Source organism: Triturus cristatus, chromosome 1_2 (genome assembly GCF_964204655.1).
Source record: "Triturus cristatus chromosome 1_2, aTriCri1.1, whole genome shotgun sequence".
In the NCBI taxonomy this organism is placed as follows: domain Eukaryota; kingdom Metazoa; phylum Chordata; class Amphibia; order Caudata; family Salamandridae; genus Triturus; species Triturus cristatus.
In genome coordinates, this window is record NC_140580.1 from 63,228,458 (window position 1) to 63,247,366 (window position 18,909).

An 18,909-nucleotide genomic window follows, 5' to 3' on the forward strand; every position below is an offset into this window, starting at 1 on the left:
GTTAGGCCACATTGTGAATACATTTGATGTAGATAAACCATACAAATTGAAGGCCAATGGTCCCAACATTTGGTGTATTCATTGCATCTGTATCTATGTAAATTACTGAAGCGAGGTGCTATTGGTGCTGTTATAGTGTTCTCCAATATTCCTTTCATAAAATTCCCTGATCTTAGTAGTGCTGAGTACGCATGGTCATTACTTGCCTGTCATGACTTTTTATTAGTAAACCTTTTTGAAATGTAATCTGGGACAGAGCCAGTATAAACTGAAGTCAAAGTTGAAATGTGAAATTGGCATATGCATATGTAAGAATAGGCTTTGACAAGACTGATTTGTAATGTGGGTTCTTGAGACATTGCAGACAGTAATAGCAGAGCCCGACCAATCAGTCATGTTGATATACAATTTGTTGAACTACAGTGCTTGACTTTTGTTAGACAACACTTTAGCTCAGTGGCTGCTTTGAAACTATCCTCATCTGATGTAAAATGCAGAGGATGGAGGAGCTCTGCAAGGTCATGCACACAAAGCTCAACCTCTGCAGCTCCCCATTTATTGTACATTAAAATGGCTGTGTTTGAATTTTCAAAACAAGAATTAAACATGTGTTCGAGGCATGTGGGCTGCTGAATTCATATCTGTGCATAGATCGCCGCCTAGTGTTGGGTCCGGATGATTGCACATTGTTGTCCTGGAAGAGTCTTCGAAGTATCACGAGATAGGTGGCTCCTCCCCTGGACTACAGTGCGCATGGGCATCCTCTCCATCCTCAGATTGTTTTTTTCCGCCATTGGGTTCGGATGTGCTTATCTTAGCTCAAGTTAGGAAAACTATATTTAGACTTCGTCGGTATCGTTTGCGTTCGGTATCAATCACTTTCTTCTTTCACCTCATCGGATCGAGTTCGGACCGAACTTCAATCGACGATCGAACATGGAATCGAGGACTCCCTTCAAGAGATGTCCTCTATGTCACGCCAAATATCCCCACATCGACGTCCACCCGGTGTGTAACAAATGTTTGTCACCGGATCACGATGAATCCAAGTGTATGGCCTGCGCCCGATTCCGGTCAAAGAAGACACTTCGGAATCGACGTGCAGCTCGCTTGGAGGCCAACAAATCGGCGCCTACCTCGGTAAACATATTCGGGACCGAGGATGAAGATGTCGAGAGCGTCGAGGAAGTGGAATCTGATTCTGCTTCGGAACCTGACTCCGACTATGAAGCCGAAGACGAGGGGATGTTCCAGGACGAAGAAGTCGTCGACGAGGTAGGAGACGACACTGGGGCTCTTGGGGCCGAAGAAGATAGCTCAGGCGAGGAGCTAGGCCTATCCGTCGATACGGAGGCCCAGGGACAGAATGTCCATATGGCTCGGGTCGCGGGGTCACCTACGGGCCTCACCCAAGACCAGTCACTGCGTTCTACAGCCCCGCCTCCGGGCTCGGCTTCGAACATTTCCAACGAGCCGGAACTTTGTAAAACCTCTCGAGTCGATCCCTCAAAATCGAAACTGAAAGCTGCACAGGTGAAACCGAAACTAAAAGTGCAACTCGTCCTCGTCGGATCGAAGGCTTCCAACCCTTCACATCCGCAAACACAAAAGAAGGACGTCGGAACCGAACAGCCTAAAGGCACTGTCGGTGCCGAAGAAACACACAGGGTTTTCGGCGCCGAGTAATACAAAAAGGCCCTTGGTCCCCCGAAGCCGCAGATGCCTTTAACAACCAAAGTTGGGGCGCAAACGCCTACAGCCCAGATGACCAATCGTGCATCGACTGCAAAGGGTGCCGACGGTGCGAGGATCCCCACTCCACAGGGCGTCGACCCGAAAATTCGAATCGAAAAGCCTAAGTCGGGAAAGGGACCTGGGACGGCTTCCAAGCCGGTCCCCGAAGAGCACGTCGGTTCCAGTGCCCCATCGGCATCCCTGGTGAAGCAGGTGTCTGAATCCCTGACGCGCATCAGGGAACGGGACACACCCGACCCGAAACAGGGCCCCGAGCCGAAGAAGGTCGCGAAGGCTACTTCGACGCCGGCGCCGATCACTTTTGGATTGCCCCCGTCGGGGACACCTAAAATGTTCGCACTCCGGAAGGGCTTCGCACCCGCAAAAGCTGCACCTGCAGATCCACCTGTCGACGACTCACAGGAGCGGGTCATCGACCTCGAAACCGGTAAACTGGTGTTTCGGAAGAGAAAAATTGTCCCGGTGAACACTTTGGAGTCCTATAAAATCCCGCTCAAGAAGAAAATGGATTCCGGCTCCACTCCACTGCCTGTGGAACCTTATCAAACTTATACCCACCACACACTTGATTTTTCTCCAACACCTTCGGAGACGGATGCAGGTGTCACCTATTATGAGGATACCTCTTATCCTCTACATCATGACCAGGATGAACCACAGGACCAGGATCCCTCATGGGGAGACCCAAATGACCCAGGTGACATCCACAATGCTCCTGACACCCCTATCTACAATATAAAACCGTCCCCTGCTGAGGAAACTGCTGCTTTTAACGCCCTCATTGAACGGGCGGCTGACAATCACGGGGTTGAACTTCATTCAGACTCTGTTGAAGAGGATTTCTTAGTGGACACGTTCTCCACGTCAGAAAAAACGGTTAAGACACTACCAATGCTAAAAGGCATTCTTAAACATGCTAAGGACATCTTTAAGGAGCCAACAAGAACACGAGTGTTAAACCCCAGGATTGAAAAAAAGTATAGACCAGCCCCAGGAGACCCTACGTACATTAATGGTCAATTGCCATTGGACTCCCTGGTTGTTTCTAACGCCCGCAAACGAGCGAACTCTCAAACTACTGGTGATGCTCCTCCTCCGGACAAAGAGTCCAAGGTGTTAGAAAACTCTGGGAAACGGGTGGCAGCTCAAGCATCAAACATCTGGCGCATTGCCAACACCCAGGCACTTCTAACCAGATACAGCCGGTCCCACTACGATATCCTGGAACCCCTAATACAACACCTACCAGATGAGTACAAGGAGGGGGCGGAGCTCCTCATTAGAGAGGGGCAACTCGTTACCAATGCGTCCATCAAATGCGCACTGGATGCAGCAGACACAGCAGCCAGGGCCATCAACACTAGTGTGATGTTACGGAGACATGCATGGTTAAGAATATCGGGCTTTAAACCAGACATTCAAACAAATATCTTGCATCAGCCAGTCAACCCAGACTTCTTATTTGGCCCTGAAGTTGACACCACACTCGAAAAGATTAAAAAAGACACTGAGACTGCTAAATCTATGGGGGCTCTACAATCGCAGCAGTTTCGTGGTGGCTCCTTTAGTCGCTCCAGAAGTTCAGGAGCAGCTAGAAGTCAGGGCTCCCAGCAGCAGTACAATAAAGGAGGGTCACAAACTCCTTATAATAAAAACAATAGGGGTGGATACCGTGGCTCCAGCACCAAGGGCAGGGGCAGAGGAAACAACAATACCAGATCCTCTGCCAATAACAAACAGTGACATCTTGTCACTGCCCCCCCTTCCACATAACACCGGTCGGGGGGAGATTACAGCAGTTCCTGCCAGTCTGGAGTTCCATCACCACAGACAGGTGGGTCTTAGACATTGTCCAGTACGGTTATTGTCTAGAATTAACATCCATTCCACCCAACATACCACCAAGACGACGTCCTATGTCCGTAGAGCACTTGACATTATTGCAGCAGGAAGTACTGAGCATGCTGCAAAAAGGAGCCATAGAGCCCGTGCCTATCCAACAGCACGGTTTCGGGGTGTACTCTCTGTACTTCTTAGTCCCCAAAAAGGACGGCTCTCTCAGGCCTATACTGGACCTAAGACCTCTCAACATGTACATTCTGTCGGAACATTTTCATATGATCACCCTCCAGCAGGTTCTGCCGTTACTCAGTCAGGGAGACTTCCTAGCAACACTAGATTTAAAGGATGCGTATTTCCACGTTCCCATACACCCATCCCACAGAAAATATCTCAGGTTCACTATTCAAAATCAACATTATCAGTTCAAGGTACTCCCTTTCGGAGTAACGACAGCTCCCAGGGTCTTTACCAAGTGCCTAGCGATGGTGGCTGCTCACTTGCGAAGACAACGTATTCACGTCTTCCCTTACCTGGACGACTGGCTTGTTCAGGCAAAGTCAGCCCAGTAATGCGCCAGCCACATGTCCCACACCATTCACCTTCTTCACAGTCTGGGATTCTCCCTAAATTATCCAAAATCACACCTTCAACCAGCCCACGTACAACAGTACCTAGGCGCGACCATAGACACTCTGGCAGCCAAAGCTCAGCCAACCTTAGTGAGAATCAACAGCATACAACTGCTTATAGCAAAGTTCAGACCTCAACACTCCCTTCCAGCCGGAGTGTTCATGCAGTTGATAGGCATGATGGACTCCTGCATCTTCATAGTCCTGCACGCGAGACTACATATGCGCCCGCTTCAAGAGTGCTTAGCACGTCAATGGAATCAGGCTCAAGGACAGTTAAAAGACCTAGTGTTGGTGAGCGGTCGGGCATACAACTCTCTGCATTGGTGGAATCCACAAAACCTTTGCCAGGGCCGACCGTTCCAAGAGCCTGTTCCACAAATAATACTGACGGCGGACGCGTCTCTCCAGGGATGGGGAGCTCATGTACTCAATTATACAGTGCAGGGACTATGGACGACACAGCAGAAAAAGATGCACATCAACATTCTGGAACTGATGGCAATCTTCCTAGCCATGAAGGCGTTCAAAGTACACTTGTGCAACAAAGTCGTGTTGATCCGGACGGACAACATGACTGCCATGTACTACATTCAGAAGCAGGGAGGAACACACTCTCCGCAGTTGTCTCATCTGGCTCAGAGCATGTGGAAGTGGGCCATTCAGAGGAACATCTTCCTCATGGCGGAACACCTCCCGGGCAAAGACAACCAGATGGCAGATCAGCAGACACAGCCACCAAATGCACGAGTGGGAGCTGCATCCATCAGTACTCCAACCGTTCTTCCGAAAGTGCTGTCATCCAGAAATAGACTTATTCGCTACAAGGGAAAACGCAAAATGCCAAAGCTTTGCCGCCAGGTTCCCACATCCACAGTCGCAGGGCAATGCGATATGGATGAACTGGTCAGGCAGATTTGCGTACGCTTTTCCCCCAATGCCATTAATACCGCTAGTGGCACGCAAACTGAGGCAACACTCAATGACCCTCATCCTGGTTGCTCCAACGTGGGCACGCCAACCATGGTACACCACGTTTCTAGAACTTTCCGTGGTGCCACATCAAACGCTGCGACTAACGCCCAAACTTTTAACACAGAACCATGGCGCAATTCAGCACCCAGATCCGCAACAGCTGCACCTGGCGATGTGGCTCCTGAAGTCTTAGAGTTTGGATACTTAAACCTGCCTCCAGAATGTATGAACATCATCAAAGAGGCCAGGAGACCCACCACCAGAGCTTGCTATGCGGCGAAATGGAAGAGGTTTGTCATCTACTGTCAACACAATGACATCAACCCGCTAGATGCGTCTACTCGGAATATCATCTGTTACCTGCTGCACTTATACCAATGCAGTCTAGCATACAGTTCCATACGCATACATCTCACCGCAATAGCAGCCTATCTTCAAAACAGGCAACACCTCTCATTATTCAGAGTGCCTGCCATCAAAGCATTCTTGGAGGGACTTAAACGAGTAATTCCTCCACGGCACCCACCGGCGCCGGTGTGGAACCTAAATGTGGTCCTCACCAGATTGATGGGTCCACCTTTTGAACCTCTACGTTCATGTGAGATTCAATTCCTCACCTGGAAAGTAGCCTTCCTGGTGGCAATTACTTCGCTGAGACGAGTTAGTGAACTCCAGGCACTAACCATTCAGGAGCCATTCATACAGGTTCATGCGAACAGAGTTGTACTACGTACCAACCCCACCTTCATGCCTAAAGTAATATCACAGTTCCACATGAATCAAACTATTGAACTGCCTGTTTTCTTTCAAAATCCGGAAACTGTCGCAGAGAGAATGCTCCATACACTAGACGTAAAGAGAGCCCTCATGTACTATATAGACAGGACCAAGGATTTTAGGAAAACAAAACAACTATTCGTTGCCTTTTCTCCACAACATAAGGGCAACACCATTTCAAAAGCAGGGATAGCCAGATGGATAGTTAAATGTATTCAAATTTGTTATGAAAAAGCTAAACGCACGTTAACTATTCCTCCGAGAGCCCACTCACCACAAAAGTTAGAGGCGTCCATGGCATTCCTGGGCCACATTCAATTAGAAGCGATATGTAGAGCAGCCACATGGTCCACTATACATACATTTACCAAACACTACTGTGTAGATGTACACTCAAAACAGCAGGCAGCTGTAGGACAGGCTGTTCTCAAGACTCTTTTTCAGACTGCTGCAGCTGGCACGGGCAGCCGCCGCTAATCGAGGGACTGCTATATATTCTATGCACAGATATGAATTCAGCAGCCCACATGCCTCGAACCGAATATGCTACTTACCAGTATGCATCTGTTCTTGGCATGTAGGGCTGCTGACATTCCTATCGCCCACCCTCCTCCCCGGCGCCTGTAGCAGCTGCAGCACTCAGAATGACTGTATAGCATGGTCATCACTCACTGTATCTACTCCATCACTGCCACAATGGCGAAAAACAATCTGAGGATGGAGAGGATGCCCATGCGCACTGTAGTCCAGGGGAGGAGCCACCTATCTCGTGATACTTCGAAGACTCTTCCAGGACAACAATGTGCAATCATCCGGACCCAACACTAGGCGGCGATCTATGCACAGATTTGAATGTCAGCAGCCCTACATGCCAAGAACAGATGCATACTGGTAAGTAGCATATTCGATTTTTTAAAACAGCAAAAAGACGCTATTTTGTTTTTCTATCAAATACACATTGAAAGTTTAGTTATTGTTTTTTATAATGGTAGGCATGCTTCCAGGACCAACTGCAACATCAGGCAGCATTAAAAGAGAAGGGGAGTCATTCTCCATGGATCATCTCTATCCTGTTAAAAGAGAAAGTATCACAAGTACCAAAAGTAAGTAAGTACATTCTGTCTCATTAGTTTTAACAAGCACTCCAGGGTATCTGGAATCAGGTATGGAGATTAAATCTCTTCTGGGACCAGGTATGGAGATGATGGGATGGCCCTGTCCTCTTTCTTATCTTACTCCTATTTTCATAAGGGTTAGTAAATGTCCAGGAAACAGGCAACCTCATAGGTCCACGAAAATAAAAGCACTCTTTAGTTTCTTTTTCGAACTTAAATAGTAAATATATTCTTGTTCCCCTCGCAGATGGTTTTCTTCTAAATGTACCTCTCTGTTGCTGAATATTTGTTTGGACCTTATCCTGGGTAATAATTAGCAATTTTCTTGGTTAACGCATTCTTGTTTGGATCTTATGCTGGGCAATAATTTACTATTTTCTTGGTGAAAACATTCTTTTATAATTGATCTATGTAAATATTTATTAAGTTTGCACTTTTTGACGGATATGTTGAGTTCTTGTCTGTCATGCATTCGACCCCGAGACTGCAGATTTGGCAACTGCAGATCTACCCAATCATTTTACAGTATGAGGGTACTACCAGTAACAGTGATTCAATTTTATATAATTTAGCTTGAGCTAGTTTTTGGTGTTTCCAGGAAATTAAACTTGTTCTTTATGGGCCTTCCTGTCCTTGCTTGTTTAGTGGTTTAATTCTTCCTGTTTCCTATAGCCCATGTCTATGAAAACCTCTCCCCCCCCCTTAGTCTTCCTCCTAGACCCCATATATCTATTCATCTACAAGGCAGACAGGACTTAAATAGGTTCACTTTGGCCCTGTTGGTCGATTGGATAAAATGGAAGATGCTATTATACAAGTTAATGATACTCCAATGTCACTGTGCATACTGTAGGTCAACTCACATTAAGGGGCCTATTTACAAAATGCATTTTGTAGTATGTAAAGTAGTACAGCAGTACTACTCACATACTAAAAAATACTATCCACAATCGTATGGGCATAGACTTACACCTCTCCTTGCTTTTCTGTACAGTGATTTCCACCAAAGTGGTTGAGATTGTCGCACATGTAAGTATACGATTAAGTAATAAATGTGGGAAAGACCAAATTACACAACTCACTTTTTCTGGACCAAGATCTAGCTTCTGCCAAATTCTGTATAATTCCGTTCAGCGGTTTAGACTGTAATTGTGTTTAAAATCTCATTGCATGGGGAGAACGCATTTGGGACACCCCCTTATTCTCAGCCCCCACTTGACAAATCACCCTAAATCTTTCCAGACAGCAGCCAAAGTGACTGGCAAACTAGTTTTGAAACTTTCCTGAAGATTCGTCAAACAGCACCAAAGTTAATAGTAAAACAAAAGCCCTTTTCCTATGGAAAATAAGTCCTAACTATAAATATCGATTGGCGACCACATCCCCCCCTTCTGGAACCAATAATGGCCCTGGTATCCCCATCCCCCAGGGCCGGCTCCTGCTATGTCCACAGGTGCCCACCACATGACAAAGCGGTTTCCCTGCCTGCGCCAGTGTGGGCAGGGAAACCAGTGTTTGCTCTCACTTGGCAGGAGCAATTTCAAAGCTCTCGCCAAAGCAAGCGCAAACACTAAGTCCACTCCCAGCAGGCAAGAGTATGAAAAAATGCTCCATCCAGCTGGGAACAGACTTTTCATCTGTTTCCCTGACCGCACTGAAGTGGTCAGGGAAACAGATGGAAATACATTGCTTCCGCCCACAAGGAGCAGCATATTTAGCTGCCAGCACCCACTGGAGATGGATAGACAGCTGGAGCCGCAATGGCCTTAAGGCTCCCTGGGGCAGCCACGCCTCACTAATTGGGCAGGCCCCGGGTGATTGGGGTTCCCAGGCTGATATTGGCATGCCTACCACTCTTTTTAGAAAGGTGAAGGACCCTGGGGGAATGGGTCCCCTAGGCCAAATTGACCCAGGGCGGGGGGCTGTATGCCCCCTCTCTTAATATGCCCGGGCACCCAGGAGATGGTGTCCCTGAGGCCGGAATCAGCTCGGTGAGAGGGCCTTGCCCCCTCCCAGATTGGCTGGCTTTGGGGGTTGGCCATAGGGCCCTACAAAAGCAGTATGTGGCGGCAGTTTGAATAATGTATGGTAATTAAATATTACTTAACGTTAAAAATAGAAATTCACAGAAAAAACAAAGGTTACAGGGATGTTATTTTAGGAAATACCATTACAAATTTTTTAATTCACTGGAAAAAGATAGAGGTTACAGGGAATTTATAGTTAAGAAATAGAATTTTTTTTAATCGTTAGAAATTCACACAAAAAACAAAGATTACAGGAAAGTTATAGTTCAGATTTCACACACAAAAAAACATAGAATTCAGCAGTTATAGTTATACTTATCTCAAGAAACTATAACTCTCGCCCTCGCTATGCACTGCTAATTATCCTAACTTAGCCGTAACATCTTTTATGAAATCATTGATAATGTCACTGTAACATTTCCACTAAAGCTATTGATGAGAAAATTCTGCATGGGGGCGGAAGTTATAGTTACCTTGGGGCACAAGATTTTTTAAAATTCTATTTCCTAACTATAACGTCCTTGTAACCTTTGTTTTCGTGTGTGAAAATAAATATATATATATATATATATTCTAGTAAAGTAGATAGTTATAGTTAGGACCACGTTTCCATAGGAAAAGCATTTTTTAATGTGCTTATAACTTTGGCGTTGTTTGATGAATCTTCACGAAATTTTCTAAAAAGTTTCTCTTTTTAGATCAGCTCCTATCTTGAAAGTTTGGGGATGCCCGAAACGCGTCAGATTGGTGAAACTCGGCTGATAATAAACTAACAACAATTGTGCCTTACCTGGATTTGCGTGGTCTCCATTCTTCGTTACTACGGATTCTTTGGAGATTACAAGTGTGAGATATATATATATATATATATATATATCCAGACCGAACAAGCTAAATAAATCACGCAATCTGGCACTTAACTGTGGTCCGTCTCCGTCTTTGGCGCGAAGCTGCAGAGGGACGGTGTATTTTGATATATATATTACCTACTGGCGGTCGCCAGTAGGTAGTTATAGTTAGGACCCCTTTTCCATAGGAAATCCGCAACATTCTATTTGGAATAACTTTGGCGCCGGTCGACGAATCCTCGCGAATTTCTCAAAATAGGTGGGGCGCTACGCTCCGCTCCTACCCTGAAAGTCTCGGCGGGATTCGTCAAGCGGGGGCTGAGATAAAAGGGGGGTCCCAAAACGCGTTTTCCCCATGCATTTTTCCATAGGACCTTTAGACAGGGCTACAGCCCGAACGGCTGAACAGAATTACTTGAAATTTGGCAGAGAGGTAGCCATAAGGTCAAGGAAGTGCCTTTTGCAGGTCTGGTGTAAATCTGTTCAGTATTTCCGGAGAAAATAGCATTTAAAAGCATATATATATATATATGCGCGCAGGGTGCGCGCACCGTGCGAGCACCGTGCGAGCACCCTAACGTGCGCGAGCGTAATTCTGATTGGTGGTTACATGTTAGTCAACGTTCGAATCGGTCGAAATCAGGAAGTGTCGGCCGCCATTTTGTTTGTTTTCAGTGCGAGAGTGAAAAAGGAAGGTGGCGAACGTGAAAAGGGGGCAGGGTAGAGAGTTCCTGACCCCCTAGCCTTTGTCAGGGGGTCCCTGAAGGACCCCGAAGGCAAAAAAAAAAAATTTTTTTTTTAAAAAATCGCGGGGGTGCGCGCACAGTGCGCGCACCCTGAAAAACACAAAAAAAAATTTTTTTTTACAAAAAAATAATTCGCAGGGTGAAAACCAAAAAAAATAAAAATAATAATTTTTAATACGTAGTTTATTGTAAAATAAATACATAAAAAATAATACATAAATAAATTAGCATTTAAAAAACCGTACAAATTCACTGAAAAAACCATAGGTTTCACACACGTTATAGTTAGGAATTAGCATTTAAAAAACCTTGCAAATTCACTGAAAAAACCATAGGTTTCACACATGTTATAGTTAGCTGGACATTTTACTGATAAAAAACCAATGAAATTCCCCCGTTATAGTTACTGTAGGCAACTATAACTCACGCGACCGTAATCCTCTGCTGATGACATATGTGTCTTTATGAAAAAAAAATATTTGTAATATATGTATAGCTAAAATTTAATGGAAGAAGACATGGGCAAATAAGTGTCTAAATACAGTATTAGCATCAGCAGAGGATTGCGGTCGCGTGAGTTATAGTTGCCTACAGTAACTATAACGGGGGAATTTCATTGGTTTTTTATCAGTAAAATGTCCAGCTAACTATAACATGTGTGAAACCTATGGTTTTTTCAGTGAATATATATATATATATATATTCTAGTAAAGTAGATAGTTATAGTTAGGAGCACGTTTCCATAGGAAAAGCATTTTTTCATGTGCTTATAACTTTGGCGTCGTTTGATGAATCTTCACGAAATTTTCCAAAAAGTTTCTCTTTTTAGATCAGCTCCTATCTTGAAAGTTTGGGGGTGATTGGTCAAGGGGGGGGGCTGAGAAAAAAGGGGATCCCAAAACGTGTTTTCCCAATGCATTTTCCATAGGAAATTTTAGACAAGGCTACAGGTCAAACTGCTGAACGGAATTATGCCAAATTTGGCAGGGAGAAAGGTATTGGTCCAGAAAGCACGCTTTTGTTGAAATGGTGTAAATCCGTTCAGTAGATTTTAAGATATTAAAGGAAAAATATATATATATATGGGCGGAGCCTAACTCCCGAGCACAAGTTTGCCTCTGATTGGGTGCTAACACTTCAAACCAGGAAGTGTCCTCTGATTGGCTGCTAACACTTCAAACCAGGAAGTGTTAGCAGCCATCTTGTGCCTCGCATCGAGTGAAAATATAAAACAAAAGTGCCGGGGGCAATTTAATATACCAGAGCTCTGTCTGTGCGAGATACCCCTTTCACGCTTCCTCTGACCACATCACCAGCTCGCAGCTATGCCTTTAGAAGGCAGTCCGTCAGCTCACAGCTCTCTACCTTTGCAAGCTAGTACGCTGCTGTGCCCCTTTGCGAGTGGACACGCCACATTTGTAAGGGAGGAAGGTTGTGGTCCAGAAAGCACTCTTTTGTTTAAATGGGGTAAATCCGTTCAGTAGTTTTTGAGAAATATCATATTGTACAGATATCAATATTTGAGAATTCTGACATCTGATTGGTTGAGGCGTTACGAGCACGAGCTTGCAGCTCATTGGCTGCGAACTGTTGAAACTAGGAAGTGTTGGCAGCCATTTTGTGATTCAGTCAGTCAGCTCGTATCTCTCTGAATTTCTACCTTTGCGAGGCAATACTGAAAATATACCGGAGCTCTGGCTATGCGAGATTCCCGTTTCACGCTCCCTCTCCCCACATTACCACTTCGCAGCTATGCCTTTAGAAGCCAGTCCGTCGGATCACAGCTCTCTATCTTTGCAAGCTATTACGCTGCTGTGCCTCTACCGCTGCGAGCAAGTATGCTGCTGTTCCTTTGGGAGCGGACGGCCCGTAGGTCTTCCTCTGCGAGTCGAGCCCACGGGCCGCAGCTGTGTCCCTCCGCGAGCCTGGGTGCGAACTGTTGATAAGTCACACTATATGAGCATTGAAAAGCCATTTTGTGATTCAGTCAGTCAGCTCGCATCTGTCCGAGGCAACTCTGAAAACATACCGGAGCTCTGTCTGTGCAAGATACCCCTTTCACGCTGCCTCTCCCCACATCAGCAGGTAACAGACCCTCTTCCCACATCACCAGCATACCCCCAACAACCTTCTTGGGCCCGCAAGTCTCCCTCTGCGAACCACCAGTCGGCTCGCAGCTCTTCGGGTGCAACTTCTCGGGCCTGCAGTTGTATCTGTGAAGCCAAGACTGGAAATATACCGCAGGTCTCTCTCTGCGAGATACTCCCTTCACGCTCCCTCTCCCCACATAACTGTTCCTCAGCTATCCCTTTGGAAGCTGACGGACCGCACCTTTCCCTATAGCTGTCGGCCCGCAGCTGTTCCTCTGCAAGCTGACACGCAGCTCTCCCTCTGCGAACTGACGGGCCGCGGCTCTCCCTCTATGAGCCAGCCAGTCGGCTCGCAGTTCTTCATCTATGAGCCAGCCCGCTGGCTCGCACGTCTCTGAGAACAGATGCAATGGAGCCAACGATCATGCAGGTCGGACACCCAACATTGCTCCAACACCCCCCAGCAGCAGCTCCTTGTCCGTCATCCCCCCTCACCCACACCTCCCACAAACAAATGTGACGGTCACGTTAGAGAATCTGGAACTTAAAAAATTTACTAATGTACAATTATTAATAAGAAGATACTTGTGAGGTTGGACAAATAAGAATCTTAGTCATGTATGGATTTACGTATAAAACATTTTATTTAAACAAAAGAACAAAATAAAAGTAGGTACAGGTATGGCGTGTCATCTCTCGACAACTTGTGAATCACAGCCTGCAAGACAAAAAGAAAGATAAGATGGTGCGTCATGCGTCCAGCAAAGGAGAGAGAGAGAAAGAGTGAGAGAGATGAAGAGAGAGAGAAAGAAAGAAAGAAAGAGTGAGAGAGAAAGACAGAGAAAGAAAGAGTGAGACAGAAAGAGAGAAAGTGAGAGAGAGAAAGAGTGAGATACAAGGAAGAGAGAAACAGTGTGAGAGAGTGGAAGAGAGAGAAAGAAAGAATGAGAGAGAGAGAGGAAGAGAGAGGAAGAGAGAGAAAGTGTGAGAGAGAGAAAGGAAGAGAGAGGAAATAAGAGAGAGAAAGAGTGTGAGTTACAGAAAGGTAGAGATGGAGCGTGAGTACATACAACTGCACACGCATAATTCTCTGTATAGCCCCGCCACTCAGGCTGCTGCACCCCATCGACTCCTGTCGCCCAGAGATGTCTGTCCGACCTGCGCACTCAGGCTGTTGCACACCATCGACTCCTGCCACCCTGAGGTGTCTGCCGCGTCGGCGCACCCAGGCTGATGTACCCCATCCACTCCCACTGCCCAGAGGTGTCTGCCCGCTGCTGTGCACCCAGGCTGCTGCACCCCATCCACTCTCAGTGCCCGGAGGTGACTGCCCGTTCCTGCGCATCCAGGCTGCTGCACCCCATCCACTCCCAGTGCCTGGAGGTGTCTGTCCGCTCTTGTGCACCAAGGCTGCTGCACACTATCCACTCCCACTGCCCAGAGGTGACTGCCCGCTGCTGCTGAAACAAGCCTCTCTGCTCACCTTCCGCCACCAGCGTGTGTGTAAGAAGGTGCACCACATGCTGAAGCAACTTCTCAGGCGGTGCGGATACACGATAAAGCAGAGCTCAAAATTCAGACTGGGTGTTGATTATCAAAATGGCCACGCATCATCGCAGGCTGCACACGCATTCAGCTCTGGTGGCACTGAGTGGCGGGAGTTCCGTGTTGGGGGAGAGACGTCAATCCATGAATCACAGCCTGTTAGACAAATAGCAAGATAAGATTGTGCTTCATGCGTCCATCAAAGGAGAGAGAGAGACACAGAAAGAGTGTGAGAGAGGAAGGGAGAGAGAAAAAGAAAGAGTTAGAGGAAGACAGAGAAAGTGAGAGGAAGAGAGAGAGAGAAAAAGAAAGAAAGAGTGAGAGGAAGACAGAGAGAAGGAGTGAGAGAAACGAAAAGAGAGAGAAACAGTGAGAGAGAGAGAGAGAAAGTGTGAGAAAGAGGAACAGAGAAACAGAGGAAGAGTGAGAGAGAGAGTAAGAGAGACAGAAAGAGAGAAAGAGTGTGAGAGAGAGAGAAAGAGTGTGAGGGATAGAAAGGAAGAGATGAGGTGGGACAATGAGTGCCCACACTGTGGAAAAAACCCTCACAGCTCACCTTTACGCCACCGCTGTGTCGCCAACCACGTGCCGGGACCTAGTGGAGCCCTCAAGCTCCCACATCTGAAACTTAGTACAGAATCAGGAATGGCAGAAAAAATACGACTGCGCACACCTAAATCGCTGTCCCGCCTTTGTGCATCCAGGCTGCTGCACATCATCCACTTCAACTGCCCAGAGGTTTCTGCCCGCCGCTGCGCACCCAGGCTGCTCTACCCCATCCACTCCCACCACCCAGAGGTATCTGCCCACCCCTATGCACTCAGGCCTCACTGCTCACCTTTTCACGGACAGGGCACCCTCCACATCATGCAGCCCCGCTCCGCTGGCCAACAGGTCTTACATTTGGTGCTGCGTCTTGATTTTGCCATGGCAGAGGACATACCAGTGCACCCACCATCATCGCAGGTCGCACACCCGCTCAGCCCTTGCGGTGCCACTAACTCAGTGACCAGTGAGGCCACGCACGTGGTGGTAGGCTCCCGCTATTCGATGGCTCAGGCCTACACTGCGGTCCAGCATGGCACACAAAACATGAGCTGTCCGGACCACCGGGATGGGGAATCATCGCAGGCAGCACACCCGCTCAGCACTTACAATGCCCCTACCTCAGTGGACCGAAATTCACCATCCCATGGCGGTGTGCCTGTGCCGGCCGCAGTGCATCTGGTGCACCAAGTCTGAAATGGAAATGGCGTGGAGCACGTGCGTCCAATCATTTTTATTGGCAGGGTCACGTGTCCTGTGACGCCTGTGCTTGATGGGTGTCGTGTGGGTGTAAACCAGCCATCAGGGAGTGGCTGTGGTGTTCTGACAACTAGACCTGTGAGTAGCAGATCACTACAATGAAAAGCTGGACCATGTAGTGTTGTTGTCCCTCCCTGTATGTGTAAACGGATTGGGCTGGCCTGACGTATGCCAGTCCTGCGTGAGGCTGTGAACAATGACTCCTGAGCTCTGGCCGTGGTTCCGTCCTGGGCTGTATGAGGAATCAATTGATGCAGGTGTCCCTGTTGTAGTGCTGCCGCCACCCGGGCCGCAAGCACCAATGTGTCACCCTGTAGTCTTGGTATTGTGTGCATTATTATTAGTTGGTGACTTGCGTTCTTCCCACATGCCTCTGTGGTGGTGGGGGGGTGGTCCAGGGGGAGGTCCTGAGGGTGGTGGCAGTGGGTTTTGTGGCCTTCTTGGATTTCGGAGGTGCATGAACAGTAGCTCTATGACATGTGATGGTCTTCAGATTTGATTCTGGGCTGGGCTCCCTTTCACACTGTAGGTAGTCGTCCTACTTTACACCAGATGTTACATTCCTACTGCTAACGCAGCTTATCGCCTGTATTTGGAACGCACCGCAGATTTGGCTGCTCGTTGAAAATATCGGCTGTGTTAGCCAGGTTGAGAATGGAATGATAATTTAAAATCACTGAAAAAAAATAGGTTTAATAAACATTATAATTAGAAATTAACATTTCAAACACCTTTGAAATTCACTGAAAAAACCATAGGTTTCAGGGACGTTATAGTTAGTTGGTCATTTCACTCGTACAAAAACAGAGAAATTTGAACGTTATAGTTAGTTTAGCTAACTATAACTCATGCCCTCACAATGCACTGCTGATGACGTCACATATTACATCACTCATGACATGGTCAGTGACATCACTGATGACATCACTGATGACATCACTGATGACATCATCCACGTGATAATCTGAAGCACCTCTTCACACCCCAATATAACCTTTGATACACCCACTCTAAAATACTGACCCATAGACAATATACACCGTCACTCATCCATAGAGTTATTGACACACCTAGCTAGTCATGTAAAGAATCTATAACACTGCAGTTTACTCACCTATACAGTTATAAATTCACTATCTAACCTATACTAACATATACTTACTCTCTTATACAATCACTGACACAAGCACACACTCATTTATACAGCCACTATATAGCCACTCTCACAATTACTCACATATACTGCCTTTCACATATGTAAATACTCACACATATACCAGTGAGATATACATTCACTCACCAACACACTGATGCACACACTCACTCACTCACCGAAACAGCCATTTCCACATGCACTACTGAACCCATGCACCAAGTAGATTAGCCACTCACACATGTTTGCAGAAAGTCACACACCGCCCACCCACCTACACACACAAACACTGAGCCACCCATACAAATACTTATGATACCAATAAGTAACCAATATAGATAGTCATGTAACTAATCATCAACCCATGCAGCAGCCTATACAACAACTGAGAGACTGATATAGACATTCACACAGATTAGTCACAAACCCATGCATTCAGGTAGAGACATTTAATCACTAACTTATACAGTCAGTCACACACCTATTAAATCCTCCACCCAGACACTTATACAATAACTCATTCTTCAACACACCTTGGCATTAACATATATTAAATATATTTAAACTTTACACAAAAACACACATTCACTGGTGTCATTTGAGATGTCATCAGTGATGTCACTTACCATGACATGAGTGATGTAATATGTGACGTCATCAGCAGTGCATTGCGTGGGCGCTACTTATAGTTCGATTCTACTAACTATAACGTTCAAATTTCTCTGTTTTTGTACGAGTGAAATAACCAACTAACTATAACGTCCCTGAAACCTATGGTTTTTTCAGTGAATATATATATATATATATATATACATATACAAATATTTTTTGTGTTAACCATTATAGATGATTTTTAATTATGTTGTTTTGAAAATTAATAAGCTTAATTTAAAGAAAATTAACATTTAAACTTTTATTAGAAGATAAAAATCATTTCAATTAACTTAACCTTAAGTTAGCAAAATGTAATAAATAATAATTACAAAAATAATGTTAGTGAAGGTATGAATTGTTTTTTAATTTAAAGTTAAAAAAATATTATTTATAAATTACATTTATATATTCTAATTAAATCATTATCAATACATCTTTAATTTGATGAGTTAATGTACTTTAAAAATAGTTATTAGTTCTAGAATGAGAGCAAATATTTAAACTTTCAGTAAAATATTTTTCATATTTTTTTGAGGACAAGTAAACTGAAAACTGGGATCCCTAATCCTGATTACTTTTGGAAGCCAAATGAATAATGCAAGAAGCTTATCAGTCATCTTTTTACTGTAATTCAATTCCTAAATAAAAAGGAAAGTGGATCGATCTGTTGAGTGTTTCTTGAACTAGCTACGCTTCTGTTTTGTTAAAAAGAAAAATAATAATAATAATCCAGTGTCTCCAGTGAGATGATGATTTTACATTGTTTTGCCTTAGATGAACTAATCAACAAGTGATTGATTATGTAATTTGCAGATGCTCTTTTAGGTAACATATAATAAAAAATATATTTACACGGTGTATCATATGCATTGAAATTTGTTAGAGCAATATGGAGTTGCAAAGTAGATCTGAAAAGAATACAGCTTCAAGAGTTACATATGTATATAATGGTCATTAAAGTCTCTGCAGGGAATTGAGATGTAGCCTGAACTATAAATAACTATGCCCTTAGTGAGAGTACACCGGAATGATCCATAGTTTGTTTTGCGCCCAGGTATGATTACTGTGACTAACACACTGTTGTGTCACTTTATTGCGTGTCACCAAAATTGAAGTGTAGTCTACACACATCTGCTATCTAATTGAATTTTGGACTTTAGTCAACGTTTCGATTTTCTACAACTGAATACAATGGTAAGTATAACTGATTCTACTTTCTAAAATAGGATACCCATATCACAGTATTGAAGAAGAGGCACGGTTGAGCAACAGTAACAACACAGAAAGAGAAGAAAGCAACATCTGTCCCACCTCAGGTAAGTTACAAACATTTCACAGTCAGTTGTGATTGTAAAGAGCATTGCACCAAGTTAATTTTACAAATGTTCATGCATTGTTAATTTATTGATATTTGACAGTGATTAAAAGCTCTTAATCTAACTCTTGTC

At 45.2% G+C, this 18,909-nt stretch overlaps 1 protein-coding gene across 2 annotated transcripts in view; it reads left to right on the plus strand.

The window, feature by feature from the left end:
- Nucleotides 1–18,909, plus strand: part of LOC146866793 (uncharacterized) — an 84,991-nt gene that overhangs the window by 45,358 nt on the left and 20,724 nt on the right. For both annotated transcript variants that reach the window (XM_085601408.1, XM_085601401.1), the window contains 2 exons: nucleotides 6,971–7,081; nucleotides 18,688–18,777. In XM_085601408.1, the coding sequence (XP_085457534.1) occupies nucleotides 6,971–7,081; nucleotides 18,688–18,777 (201 nt within the window). The remainder of the gene's footprint in view (nucleotides 1–6,970; nucleotides 7,082–18,687; nucleotides 18,778–18,909) is intronic.